Genomic DNA, 14589 nt, shown 5'->3' on the forward strand with positions numbered 1-14589 from the left:
TCTCTCTCTCTCTGGTCCTCCTCTTGCTCTCTCTCTCTCTCTGGACCTCCTCTCTCGCTCTCTCTCTCTCCCTCTCTTTCTGGTCCTCCTCTCTCTCTCTCTCTGATCCTCCTCCTCTCTCTCTCTCTCTCTGGACCTCCTCTCTCTCTCTCTCTCTCCCTCTCTTTCTGGTCCTCCTCTCTCTCTCTCTCTGATCCTTCTCTCTCTCTCTCTCTCTCTCTTTCTGATCCTCCTCTCGCTCTCTAACTTCTCAAATGAGGAAGTTCACAGCCGTGTTTGTAGCAGCTTCCTTTTTACAGCTTTCTCCCCACTAACAGGAAGAGACAGAGACACACAGAGAGAGAGAGAGAGAGAGAGAGAGAGAGAGAGAGAGAGAGAGAGAGAGAGAGAGCAAGAGAGGGAAATAGAGAGTGAGAAAGAGAGAGAGAGAGAGAGAGAGAGAGAGAGCGGAGGAGAAGAGGGCGTACACACAACAAGAAACATGAAGAGTGTGGTTACTAGCAACAGTTGTTGAATCTTCCCTGATAAGTCCTTGTCTAGTGTGAGAGTCGATGCAGAACTCTGTATGTAGCTGAGTGTTTTCAGTAGAAGACCAGGATGTCTACGTCGATCCAGCCATGGCACCATGGTACTATCACCCGATCAGAGGCTGAGGATCTACTCTCCAAAGCAGCCAGGGATGGAAGCTTCCTCCTCCGGGACAGTGAGTCCATACAGGGTGCATATGCCCTCTGTGTTCTGTAAGTAAAACATACCATAAGAGAGAGATATATATGGATAAAATGGACAGTTTAACAGTCTAAAATGATGTTAGAAAGATCAAATTGAGGAAGGAAGATGTTTGAGAGTTCATCCCTTTACATCTCTTTTGTATGCAAGTAACAGTTCAAAGTAGCTTTGCGTAGGGAGCGTAAACTATGCTAACTGATTACTAACTGCACTATACTTTCCGTTGTAAAGAAAAACAGACAAGGAAATAATTGACAGTTGATCATTTACCTGTCGACAACGATGTTGGAAAGATCTAATTGAGGACAGAAGGTCATCTGTTGAGAGTTCATCCCTTATATCTCTTTGCGTGTAAGTGACAGTTGAAAAGTAGCTGTGATTAGGGAGAGTAAACTATGCTATGTAAACTATGTTATGTAAACTATGCTATGTAAACTATGCCACACTGAAATACTGACTAGTCTGTTTCAGGAAGTAATTAACAGTTAAACTTAATACTGAGCTACAACGATGTTGGAAAGATCAAATTGAGGAAGGAAGATCAACTGTTGAAGTCGTGTAAGAAGAGCTGATCAAAACTTATAAATCAGACGAAACAACGATCACCGCTAAACGCTGCTGTTATTGGGATTTCAATCTGAAGTGTAAAAATACACGGACCGTTCAAAAGTTTGGGGTCACTTAGAAATGTTTCAAGAAATGGGGTCACTTTTCTTTTGTCCATTAACATAACATCAAATTGATCAGAAATACAGTGTAGACATTGTTAATGTTGTAAATGACTATTGTAGCTGGAAACGGCTAATTTTGTTATGGAATATCTACATAGGCGTACAGAGGCCCATTATCAGCAACCATCACTCCTGGGTTCCAATGGCACGTTGTGTTAGCTAATCCAAGTTGATCATTTTTAAAAGGCTAATTGATCATTAGAAAACCCTTTCGCAATTATGTTAGCACAGCTGTAAACTGTTCTGATTAAAGAAGCAATAAAACTGGCCTTCTTTAGACTAGTTGAGTATCTGGAGCATCAGCCTTTGTTGGTTCGATTACAGGCTCAAAATGGCCAGAAACAAAGACCTTTCTTCTGAAACTCGTCAGTCTATTCTTGTTCTGAGAAATTAAGGCTTTTCCATGCGAGAAATTGCCAAGAAACTGAAGATCTCGTACAACGCTGTGTACTACTCCCTTCACAGAACAGCGCAAACTGTCTCTAACCAGAATAGAAAGAAGAGTGGGAGGCCCCGGTGCACAACTGAGCAAGAGGACAAGTACATTAGAGTGTCTAGTTTGAGAAAATGATTCCTCTCAAGTCCTCAACTGGCAACTTCATTAAATAGTACCCACAAAACACCAGTCTCAACGTTAACAGTGAAGAGGCGACTCCGGGATGCTGGCCTTCTTGGCAGAGTTGCAAAGAAAAAGCCATATCTCAGACTGGCCAATAAAAAGTAAAGATTAAGATGAGCAAAAGAACACAGACACTGGACAGAGGAACTCTGCCTAGAAGGCCAGCATCCCGGAGTCGCCTCTTCACTGTTGACGTTGAGACTGGACAGAGGAACTCTGCCTTGAAGGCCAGCATCCCGGAGTCGCATCTTCACTGTTGACGTTGAGACTGGACAGAGGAACTCTGCCTTGAAGGCCAGCATCCCGGAGTCGCCTCTTCACTGTTGACGTTGAGACTGGACAGAGGAACTCTGCCTTGAAGGCCAGCATCCCGGAGTCGCCTCTTCACTGTTGATGTTGAGACTGGTGTTTTGTGGTTACTATTTAATGAAGCTGCCAGTTGAGGACTTCGGAGGCTTTTGAACGGAAGTGTACAGTACTTCAGATACAGTTTCTCCTGCAGTATGGAACTGGACTTGGCCTCATGACAGCAGTTTGCATGTTTTTCGTTTTACATTTATTAAACCTTTATATAACTTGGCAAGTCAATTAATAACAACTTGTTATTTACAATGACGACAAAGGGACAGAGGCTGATTTTATTTTAAATGTAGGACAAAACACACATTAAGACAAGAGAGACAACACAACACTACATAAAGAGAGACCTAAGACAACACTACACAAAGAGAGACACCACAACACTACCTAAAGAGAGAGACCACAACACTACATAGCATGGCAGCAGCACAAACATGACACAAACATTGTTAGTCACAGACAAAGCAAAACAATGTGACGTAGACTTTCTGTTTCTTTATATCATGACATAAATCATGCCAACAAGTACATCTGTTGGAATTGAAAATGTTTTCCTCAAGACTTTGATCAACCAGAGAAACCGTCTAGAATACTGTTGTTGTTTCATGCAGTTTTAGATGTGACTAACTATATAGCAGGACTTCTATGTAATGAAGACCTATTTTTTTGAAAGTACACATGCTTACTGCAGCACCCAACGTATCTGCACACGCTGTCGTGTTGCAGAGCTGGGTAGACTCCGATGTACAACTCACACCACACGTCTTTGTGTCACTGTGGGCTCTCATTTGAATAACTGGTAAACAAATACAGAAATTGTCATGTACTATTTTCCATTGGACACAAAGACCAAATGGAAGTGTGTAGGAGGGCATGCTGTCTGTTATTACTGCACCTGTCACACTCTTCTGTGAAATGTCAGAAAGACATCTCTTAAAACATTCAAGACTCCATATCTGCTGTGATCCTTATGATACTATCCTATCTCTTCTATTTCCAGGTACCAGAACTGTGTGTATACCTACAGGATCCTACCCAATGAGGAGAGGAAGCTCTCGGTCCAGGTGAGACAACTCTTTTGAGGGGAGGAAGCTCTTAGTCAAGGTGATACAGATCTTTTGAGGGGAGGAAGTTCTCGGTCCAGCTGAGACGGACCTTTTGAGGGGAGGAAGCTCTCGGGTCCAGCAGAGACAGACCTTTTGAGGGGAGGAAGCTCTCGGTCCAGCTGAGACAGACCTTTTGAGGGGAGGAAGCTCTCGGTCCAGCTGAAACAGACCTTTTGAGGGGAGGAAGCTCTCGATCCAGCTGAGACGGACCTTTTGAGGGGAGGAAGCTCTCGGTCCAGCTGAGACAGACCTTTTGAGGGGAGGAAGCTCTCGGTCCAGCTGAGACAGACCTTTTGAGGGGAGGAAGCTCTCGGTCCAGCTGAGACAGACCTTTTGAGGGGAGGAAGCTCTCGGTCCAGCTGAGACAGATCTTTTGAGGGGAGGAAGCTCTCGGTCCAGCTGAGACAGACCTTTTGAGGGGAGGAAGCTCTCGGTCCAGCTGAGACAGACCTTTTGAGGGGAGGAAGCTCTCGGTCCAGCTGAGACAGACCTTTTGAGGGGAGGAAGCTCTCGGTCCAGCTGAGACAGACCTTTTGAGGGGAGGAAGCTCTCGGTCCAGCTGAGACAGACCTTTTGAGGGGAGGAAGCTCTCGGTCCAGCTGAGACAGACCTTTTGAGGGGAGGAAGCTCTCGGTCCAGCTGAGACAGACCTTTTGAGGGGAGGAAGCTCTCGGTCCAGCTGAGACAGACCTTTTGAGGGGAGGAAGCTCTCGGTCCAGCTGAGACAGACCTTTTAAGGGGAGGAAGCTCTCGGTCCAGCTGAGACAGACCTTTTGAGGGGAGGAAGCTCTCGGTCCAGCTGAGACAGATCTTTTGAGGGGAGGAAGCTCTCGGTCCAGCTGAGACAGACCTTTTGAGGGGAGGAAGCTCTCGGTCCAGCTGAGACAGACCTTTTGAGGGGAGGAAGCTCTCGGTCCAGCTGAGACAGACCTTTTGAGGGGAGGAAGCTCTCGGTCCAGCTGAGACAGACCTTTTGAGGGGAGGAAGCTCTCGGTCCAGCTGAGACAGACCTTTTGAGGGGAGGAAGCTCTCGGTCCAGCTGAGACAGATCTTTTGAGGGGAGGAAGCTCTCGGTCCAGCTGAGACGGATCTTTTGAGGGGAGGAAGCTCTCGGTTCAGGTGAGATCTGCACTCCATTTTGAGTGTTGAGCCCCCCTACAAAGCATTTAACGTTACCATGTTGATCCACAACAACACAAGTTCTGAGCGTTATACCACAAACTTGCTGATAGCGGATATAGCCTCTTCCCAGGTGTTGGGTGTTAAGAGGGCTATTTTAAGAGCCACTTCTCAATTCCTCAATAATCGGACAACTTCTGCTCTCGTTTTCAATGCTTTCAGAAACGAAGAAAGCCCATGTGTGATGGTAGAGTTCTGGAATGTACCGGCGTATTGTGAATATTGTACAACCTATATATGGTTGTACAGGACATTGAACCCAAGCCTACTTGTGCTGGGGGAGACGTGTGCTGAAGTGTAAGCGCTCCATAGAACTAGACAAAAACGGGCTCGCTTCCTGTGGCTGTGAATATGCAACACTGCTAATGTCCTCTTCTTTAATGAAGGGCGAATACAGTAGACCGGATATTTCTTCATCTGTAGGCACACTCTCTCTCTCTGCTCTCTCTGTCACACAAAGGCATCATTGTGTTAGGCTGAGGTTGAGATGGAAACACGTGTGGTTAATATGCCTGTAATAGTGGCAGTGAGAATATTCCGAACCTAGAGACAACCCTACAGTGATGATGAATTAGATAGATTTTCTATCTATTGTAGCTGACATGCGTTATAGTCATCTTGAGTTTTAGCCTGCGCTAAACACAGACGTGAAGGGTACTACGGTTCCTACAGGCCACTCTGCTAATGTTGAAGGGTACTACAGTTTCTACAGGCCACTCTGCTAATGTTGAAGGGTACTACGTTGTCTACAGGCCACTCTGCTAATGTTGAAGGGTACTACAGTCCCTACAGGCCACTCTGCTAATGTTGAAGGGTACTACTGTTCCTACAGGCCACTCTGCTAATGTTGAAGGGTACTACGGTTCCTACAGGCCACTCTGCTAATGTTGAAGGGTACTACTGTGCCTACAGGCCACTCTGCTAATGTTGAAGGGTACTACGGTTCCTACAGGCCACTCTGCCAATGTTGATCAAAACCGTCTTCCTCTTTCAGTAGCAGAAGGCTATAAATTATCCTGAGGCGTGGGCGTATGAAAAGTCACAAAGTTATTCTTGTGTGCAACAGAAAATAGCAGACCCTTCACACAAAAATATAGATTTTCACTGCATTTAAATGGATCAACGCATCCACAGTGGCTGTGAAATGGGCTAAAGAAACCAGGTGACTTGGTAGTTAGTTCGCTAAAGAAACCAGGTGACTTGGTAGTTAGTTCGCTAAAGAAACCAGGTGACTTTGTAGTTAGTTCGCTAAAGAAACCAGGTGACTTGGTAGTTAGTTCGCTAAAGAAACCAGGTGACTTGGTAGTTAGTTCGCTAAAGAAACCAGGTGACTTGGTAGTTAGTTCACTAAAGAAACCAGGTGACTTGGTAGTTAGTTCGCTAAAGAAACCAGGTGACGTGGTAGTTAATACGCTAAAGAAACCAGGTGACAAGGTAATTAGTTCGCTAAAGAAACCAGGTGACGTGGTAGTTAGTTCACTAAAGAAACCAGGTGACTTGGTAGTTAGTTCGCTAAATAAACCAGGTGACGTGGTAGTTAGTTCACTAAAGAAACCAGGTGACTTGGTAGTTAGTTCGCTAAAGAAACCAGGTGACTTGGTAGTTAATACGCTAAAGAAACCAGGTGACTTGGTAGTTAATAAGCTAAAGAAACCAGGTGACTTGGTAGTTAATTCGCTAAAGACACCAGGTGACAAGGTAGTTAATTCGCTAAAGAAACCCGGTGACTTGGTAGTTAATTCGCTAAAGAAACCAGGTGACTTGGTAGTTAATTCGCTAAAGAAACCCGGTGACTTGGTAGTTAATTCGCTAAAGAAACCAGGTGACAAGGTAGTTAATTCGCTAAAGAAACCCGGTGACTTGGTAGTTAATTCGCTAAAGAAACCAGGTGACTTGGTAGTTAATAAGCTAAAGAAACCAGGTGACTTGGTAGTTTGTACGCTAAAGCCCTTGGAATGTAGCCTAACAGTGGAAAGAGTGTTCAAGCTGTATGATTGGTCTAGAAGGAAACCCTGTCATTCATACAACATCAAGTCTTTCCGGAAACATAAAGCCCTAGAAGACTCTCACGTTGCCACACTGAGAAGATCTATACGGGCACCAGAGAGCAAGTACCAAGTAGAGAGATGAGAAGAACAGGCTACTAGCCTGTCTTGCTGTTGGTGCTCTGCAGTGTACTTATCTTGCTGTTGTAGTGTACTAAACTCAGAAGTGCACTAAACTCAGAAGTGTACTAGCCTGTGATGAGATCTTTGAGAAACAGTGTATCAGGACCATGGCTTGATGGTACTACATACATTAAAACCCACCTGGAGTGCCTGGACCTTTCAATTCTTCAAACCATTTCACATTTGTGTTGGATTATATAGTTTTTTTTCCTGAATCTGTACTACTACTGTTGTGGACTCCAAAGGGTACTAGGCTGTGACTACTGTTGTGATCTGTAGTTCACTAACCAATGATTGTTGATGTTTTGCATTAGACCCAGAGAAATCTACTAACCTGTAAGTGTTGATGTTTTGCATTAGAATCTACTAACCTTGAGAAGCAACAGTGAACATAGGCAAAGACACATGCATATAAACACACACAATAACATATGCCCTATATACACACGTACACATGGATTTTGTATTGTAGGTATGTGGTAGTGGTGGAGTAGGGGTCTGAGGGTACACAGTGTTGTTTGTGATATCTGTGAATGTATTGTAATGTTTTTTTAAATGGTATAAACTGCCTTCATTTTGCTGGACCCCAGGAAGAGTAGCTGCTGCCTTGGCTAATGGGAATCCATAATAAATACATGTAACGAGTACTTTTGAGTGTCAGGGGAAAATGCATGGAGTAAAAAGTACATTATTTTCTTTAGGAATGTAGTAAAGTAAAAGTAAAAGTTGTCAGAAAATATAACTAGTAAAGTACAGACACCCCCCCAACTGCCCAGGCACTGCGGTTGAAAATTAGCCGGCTGGCTAAAACCGTCACTTTTACTGAAACGTTGATTAATGTGCACTGTCCCTGTAAAAATAAAATAAACTCAAACTACTTAAGTAGTACTTTCAAGTATTTTTTATTTATTTAAGTACTTTACACCACTGCTTTTGTGCCTGTCTCCAGGCCTCTGAGGGCGTGCCTATCCAATTATTCTCTGTGCTGTCTGACCTGGTGGAGACCTACTACAGTCCCAACATGGGTCTGGCTACACACCTGCAGTTCCCTGTTCAGAAGGAGGAGGAACCGGAGGAAGAAGCAGGTGGGTTAATAGCCTAGGGTTGCATCTCAAATTGTACCCTTTCGCCCTATATAGTGCACTACTTTAGACCAGAGCCCATATGGGTTCCCATAAGGCTCTGGTCAAAAGTAGTGTACTATGTAAGGAGTAGGGTGCCATTCAGGATACAGCCATTCTCTCTTGTCTGTTTCTGCTACAGCTGAGCTAAGCCAAGGCACTCTGGATATTCAGGCTTAACTCAAGGGGCCTGTCTCACACATCCGTAAAAAAGGTCCAAAGTATTTTCGCTGTCACAGGACATAACGTTATGTCTAACCGTTATAACTGTTGTTGGATCAACAGAGCCAGTGAAATACCCTCCTCAGCTGCCCCCGAGGAACTTCTCAGGAGGACCGTCAGCCAATGGCAGTAAAGAAACCCACGTAGGGGATTCCCGAGGCTCCGAGCCGGCTTGTAGTTCCCTGGTAGACACGTACCTACAGAGACTACAACACATCGATATGTCTAAGTATGTACTGAAGGCTCACGTTCAACTAATCTATGTACTGATACTACTCAAGTCTCTTCAGTATTGTGGCACAAATACCAACTTCCTCTCAGGTCAAGTTTTCACTTCAGCATGCGTTAATGTCAGTAGGAGACGAAATGAAAATTTGACTGAAAGAGGAAGTTAAGATTTGCCCTTGTGTTACTAAAGACATACCCAGCGGGCCGTGTTTAAGTTACATACCAACTAACAAATTACACTTGACTGATGATGCATCTGTAAATTCAAGGACCACTTTGGAAACAAGTTTTTTGTTTTGTTTTTTAATGAATACTTTCAAATGATATCCTCTGGGTCCACATTGTACAGTTTGTTGTATATGTCTTCTGTTACCCCAAAAATTCAATTCAATTCAATCATATCTTCCAGCCTGCCAGAAGAGCACCACAAATCCATTGAGGAATACTTCCACACCTCGGTCTCTCTCGATGCTGAGCAAGTCCAGAACGGGAATCCGACCCTCCCCCATCTGAAGAAGCTCACTATGGGTATCTGCAAACAACTGAACAGGTATACAGTAGTGGCAGACAGTAGCTGCTTCTGCAACATGTGGGGCAAAAAAGTATTTAGTCAGCCACCAATTGTGCAAGTTCTCCCACTTAAAAAGATGAGAGAGGCCTGTAATTTTCATCATAGGTACACTTCAACTATGACAGACAAAATGAGAAAAAAAAATCGGTATTTTTTGTACATCACTAGGCTTTCACTATGAACCGTGTTTAATTGTCCCCTTGTGAAATGAAAGAAAATTTCTGTGCTCCTATAGTGTGTCAGTGAGATCTCAGTCGGTTTCGGGGGTCCATTTAATTTGTTCAGCCAATTAGGGAAGTGAACTGAATTGAAATTGACCCCTAAACCCTGGTAAACAGCATTTAAACAATTGCTATGCTCCTATGTTGTACCAGCGAGATCTCCCGTACCTTGCCCACTCTGGAGGCCTTTCAGAGGCTTCTGGACCAGCAGCTGTCCCCAGGGATTGGACGCCTGAGGACTCAGGTAGGTGGACATTATTAATATTCACCTTTTTAATCAGACGTTATTTGAACATCAACATACAGTAAAGAGACGGTTTGTAACTGCATTGGAGATGGAATCAGTTTAACGTTAACGTTAAATTAGGAAATGGGTTTGTATCGTAGAGGATCTTGGTCTTTCTGTTCAATGAGACATAACGCTTCCTGATTGAAGATACATTGATACCGCAGGTTGCTATTTTGTTAGAGCTGAATGAGGCTAAAGGTTCTCTGATGTTTTAGTTTAACATTGTACTGTAGTCTACCTCTGCTCTATTCTACTGTAGTCTACCTCTGCTCTATTCTACTGTAGTCTACCTCTGCTCTATTCTACTGTAGTCTACCTCTGCTCTATTCTACTGTAGTCTACCTCTGCTCTATTCTACTGTAGTCTACCTCTGCTCTACTCTACTGTAGTCTACCTCTGCTCTATTCTACTGTAGTCTACCTCTGCTCTATTCTACTGTAGTCTACCTCTGCTCTATTCTACTGTAGTCTACCTCTGCTCTACTCTACTGTAGTCTACCTCTGCTCTACTCTACTATAGTCTACCTCTGCTCTATTCTACTGTAGTCTACCTCTGCTCTATTCTACTGTAGTCTACCTCTGCTCTATTCTACTGTAGTCTACCTCTGCTCTATTCTACTGTAGTCTACCTCTGCTCTATTCTACTGTAGTCTACCTCTGCTCTATTCTACTGTAGTCTAACTCTGCTCTATTCTACTGTCGTCTACCTCTGCTCTATTCTACTGTAGTCTACCTCTGCTCTATTCTACTGTAGTCTACCTCTGCTCTACTCTACTGTAGTCTACCTCTGCTCTACTCTACTGTAGTCTACCTCTGCTTTATTCTACTGTAGTCTACCTCTGCTCTATTCTACTGTAGTCTACCTCTGCTCTACTCTACTGTAGTCTACCTCTGCTCTATTCTACTGTAGTCTACCTCTTAGTCTACCTCTGCTCTACTCTACTGTAGTCTACCTCTGCTCTATTCTACTGTAGTCTACCTCTGCTCTATTCTACTGTAGTCTACCTCTGCTCTATTCTACTGTAGTCTACCTCTGCTCTATTCTACTGTAGTCTAACTCTGCTCTATTCTACTGTAGTCTACCTCTGCTCTATTCTACTGTAGTCTACCTCTGCTCTATTCTACTGTAGTCTACCTCTGCTCTATTCTACTGTAGTCTACCTCTGCTCTATTCTACTGTAGTCTACCTCTGCTCTATTCTACTGTAGTCGACCTCTGCTCTATTCTACTGTAGTCTACCTCTGCTCTATTCTACTGTAGTCTACCTCTGCTCTATTCTACTGTAGTCTACCTCTGCTCTATTCTACTGTAGTCTAACTCTGCTCTATTCTACTGTCGTCTACCTCTGCTCTATTCTACTGTAGTCTACCTCTGCTCTATTCTACTGTAGTCTACCTCTGCTCTACTCTACTGTAGTCTACCTCTGCTCTACTCTACTGTAGTCTACCTCTGCTCTATTCTACTGTAGTCTACCTCTGCTCTATTCTACTGTAGTCTACCTCTGCTCTACTCTACTGTAGTCTACCTCTGCTCTATTCTACTGTAGTCTACCTCTTAGTCTACCTCTGCTCTACTGTACTGTAGTCTACCTCTGCTCTATTCTACTGTAGTCTACCTCTGCTCTATTCTACTGTAGTCTACCTCTGCTCTATTCTACTGTAGTCTACCTCTGCTCTATTCTACTGTAGTCTAAATCTGCTCTATTCTACTGTAGTCTACCTCTGCTCTATTCTACTGTAGTCTACCTCTGCTCTATTCTACTGTAGTCTACCTCTGCTCTATTCTACTGTAGTCTACCTCTGCTCTATTCTACTGTAGTCTACCTCTGCTCTATTCTACTGTAGTCTACCTCTGCTCTATTCTACTGTAGTCTACCTCTGCTCTATTCTACTGTAGTCTACCTCTGCTCTATTCTACTGTCGTCTACCTCTGCTCTATTCTACTGTAGTCTACCTCTGCTCTATTCTACTGTAGTCTAACTCTGCTCTATTCTACTGTCGTCTACCTCTGCTCTATTCTACTGTAGTCTACCTCTGCTCTATTCTACTGTAGTCTACCTCTGCTCTATTCTACTGTAGTCTACCTCTGCTCTATTCTACTGTCGTCTACCTCTGCTCTATTCTACTGTAGTCTACCTCTGCTCTATTCTACTGTAGTCTAACTCTGCTCTATTCTACTGTCGTCTACCTCTGCTCTATTCTACTGTAGTCTACCTCTGCTCTATTCTACTGTAGTCTACCTCTGCTCTATTCTACTGTAGTCTACCTCTGCTCTATTCTACTGTAGTCTACCTCTGCTCTATTCTACTGTCGTCTACCTCTGCTCTATTCTACTGTAGTCTACCTCTGCTCTATTCTACTGTAGTCTACCTCTGCTCTATTCTACTGTCGTCTACCTCTGCTCTATTCTACTGTAGTCTACCTCTGCTCTATTCTACTGTAGTCTACCTCTGCTCTATTCTACTGTAGTCTACCTCTGCTCTTTTCTACTGTAGTCTACCTCTGCTCTATTCTACTGTAGTCTACCTCTGCTCTATTCTACTGTAGTGTAGTCTACCTCTGCTCTATTCTACTGTAGTGTAGTCTACCTCTGCCCTTTTCTTGGTTTGTTCTGCAGAAATAGACACTCTGCCTATCAATAGAATATCATGTTTCCAATAGTTGGTTTCAAATGAATTATGTTGTCTCTTTCAGTGTCTAGTTCACATCACGTTTCTGTTTCACTTTCTAGGTGTCATCAGATTCCGACCAGTCTGTGTCCTTCAGGCTGGAACAGCTGACCAAGCTGCTCTACTCCATTGAAGAGAAGGTAATGTTTTAACACCATTCTAAACCCTAGGACATGTCCCAAATGGCACCCTATTCCCTATATAGTGCACTACTTTAGACCAGAGCCCTAACACCCTATTCCCTATATAGTGCACTACTGTAGGGCTCATAGGGCTCTGGACAAAAGTAACACACTATATATAAGGGAATAGGGTGTGATTGGGGAAGAAAATCATATTCTAAAATGAAAACGTTATTCAATTTTTGCACAAAGCTCATTCATTTTCTATATCTTTCAATCTCTAACTAACCCTGGTGTAGGTGACACTCTGAGATGCTGTAACGTCTTTCCTGTTACATTTTTAACTTACCCAGACCCAGGGTAAAAACCGAGTCATGAGGAAGTAGTGTTCCCTTTCAAATACTGTAATTCCTCTTTTTTTCAGGCCAAAACAGCCGTGCTTGAGTGGGCTGGATACGACGGAGGCCACAGAAAGTCTCTAATACCACCTATTACATTTGAAGTAAGTGAGCTATAAAAAAATAAAAAAATAAAAGATACAATAGCGAAAAGGCATTTTCGTAACTTTATGACATATCAAAAGGCAAGATTTAGAAAGAAACTTGACTGAAACAAAGGGATTTCTCTCAATTATCATTGAGGGTAAACTCAATGAGTGTATTTGAATGGACAAAGGCATCGACCATGTGACACCATTAATATCTATGTGAAGCCAAGGAAATCATACCATTGATACTCTACATAACATGCGCAGCTAGCTCCAGGCTAGCTCTGCCCCCTCTCATTGAGTATCAAGTTGAAGGCCAACCGTGATAATGCAGGCTGACAATAGCAACTAAATCATACTTAGAACTTCTTGTTTATTAACAAGGGCGTGCGTATGGTGTAATAGGAGTAATTATCGGTACCATGATTGTCTTCTGAATTTTTTTATTTTTACCACGAAGATTGACCACAAAAAAAAATAACATTTTCACATTCGCTATAATGTGGTATCCTGTTTTTTTTTGCTAACAATGTCTGCAGTACTGTGGTCGGCTTTGAACATCCGTGGGCTCAATGAGAGGTGGCAGTTGTTTCCCCTTGGGTAAACTTCAAATGAGGTTTTATTCCAAAACGCTATATATCCATTTTCAGAAATGTTGGAAAATTGGCTTTTAATGTTTTTAAAGAAATGATGAGAGATTGGTGTGTTTTATATACAGTATCTAATCATGGCATGGGGGTTGTTCAATGACAGACATGTATTTGTTTAAAATCTCTCACTTGATGGTTTCCTTTCAGATGAGACAAATAATCCTGTTTTACTGCTAAATGCTAAATATCCGCCTCACTCTCAGAGGAATAAGTAGTACTGCTAGGTTTCACACAGTCATGTGACCATTTTTTATTTATTTAAAGAACTGTACAAATGATTTGTTACATCAATATATATATATATATAGTTTTTCTAAAATAAATCAATTCAGTAATATGAGATCTGAATGTAAATTATTTACATTTAACATTTTAGTATTTTCAGCAGATTCTCTTATCCAGAGCGACGTACATTCATCTGAAGATAGCTAGATGACACAACCATATCACAGGATACGAACAACCAACCCCATTTTAATACACATATAAAATATATGAATAGAACATGTCATATTTTACACACGAAGGTACCCATAGGAATTATTTCAGATTAAAAAATAAATAAAATAAATGTAAACACAAAATGTGCAAAAATGTGTGGATATAACGTTTTGGAACGAATCTCTTCAAATGATCTTTGCACGGTTTAATTGCACAAGGACAGGTTCATATTGTGAACATGTGACGTTGTGGTCTTCTTTGCAGGTCAAATCAGAGCTGCTTGGTCTCACAACCAAGATGTTCCTCAAGGTGGATGTGGAAACTGGGAAGATCTACTTCAAGAAATCTAAAGACGGGCCAGAAGACAAATACTTTGTTCACAATAAAAGTCAGTACTCTATTCATGATAAAATCCCAGAGAATTTGATTTATATTTTACATTCTGTATTGTATCTAAGTCTTTGTCCCAAATGGCACCTACTTCCCTATATAGTGTTCTACTTAGTAGTGTCATTTGGGAGACAATCAAAGACACCAGTTGATGTAGGTCTAATCTATGTCACGTCAAGTCTTACAGCTCGTGAAATCCCAGAAGGTTGCCAAGCTGGTGATCATGGTGGAAACAGAGAAGGAGAAGACTCTGAGGAAAGAGTTTGTCTTCAACGACACAAAGGTAAA

General features: G+C 42.6%; 1 protein-coding gene across 4 annotated transcripts in view; it reads left to right on the plus strand.

Annotated features, from left to right (window-relative positions):
* The first annotated feature begins 438 nt into the window (after nucleotides 1–438).
* The window catches only part of LOC139541683 (phosphatidylinositol 3,4,5-trisphosphate 5-phosphatase 1-like), a 39919-nt gene continuing 25768 nt past the window's right edge, over nucleotides 439–14589 (plus strand). The window contains exons 1-10 of one of the 4 annotated variants that reach the window (XR_011668389.1): nucleotides 439–740; nucleotides 3440–3503; nucleotides 7842–7977; nucleotides 8299–8464; nucleotides 8873–9013; nucleotides 9409–9499; nucleotides 12274–12351; nucleotides 12758–12835; nucleotides 14176–14299; nucleotides 14481–14584. Coding sequence is in view for 3 of the 4 variants with exons in the window: in XM_071346615.1 (XP_071202716.1) it covers nucleotides 598–740; nucleotides 3440–3503; nucleotides 7842–7977; nucleotides 8299–8464; nucleotides 8873–9013; nucleotides 9409–9499; nucleotides 12274–12351; nucleotides 12758–12835; nucleotides 14176–14299; nucleotides 14481–14584 (1125 nt within the window). In the remaining variant the exon portion in view is untranslated. Of the gene's footprint in view, nucleotides 741–3439; nucleotides 3504–4542; nucleotides 4665–7841; nucleotides 7978–8298; nucleotides 8465–8872; nucleotides 9014–9408; nucleotides 9500–12273; nucleotides 12352–12757; nucleotides 12836–14175; nucleotides 14300–14480; nucleotides 14585–14589 lie in introns of those variants that run through there. The other 3 variants (XM_071346615.1, XM_071346614.1, XM_071346616.1) reach the window with 3 other exon arrangements.

This window comes from Salvelinus alpinus, chromosome 16 (assembly GCF_045679555.1).
Source record: "Salvelinus alpinus chromosome 16, SLU_Salpinus.1, whole genome shotgun sequence".
Lineage (NCBI taxonomy): Eukaryota > Metazoa > Chordata > Actinopteri > Salmoniformes > Salmonidae > Salvelinus > Salvelinus alpinus.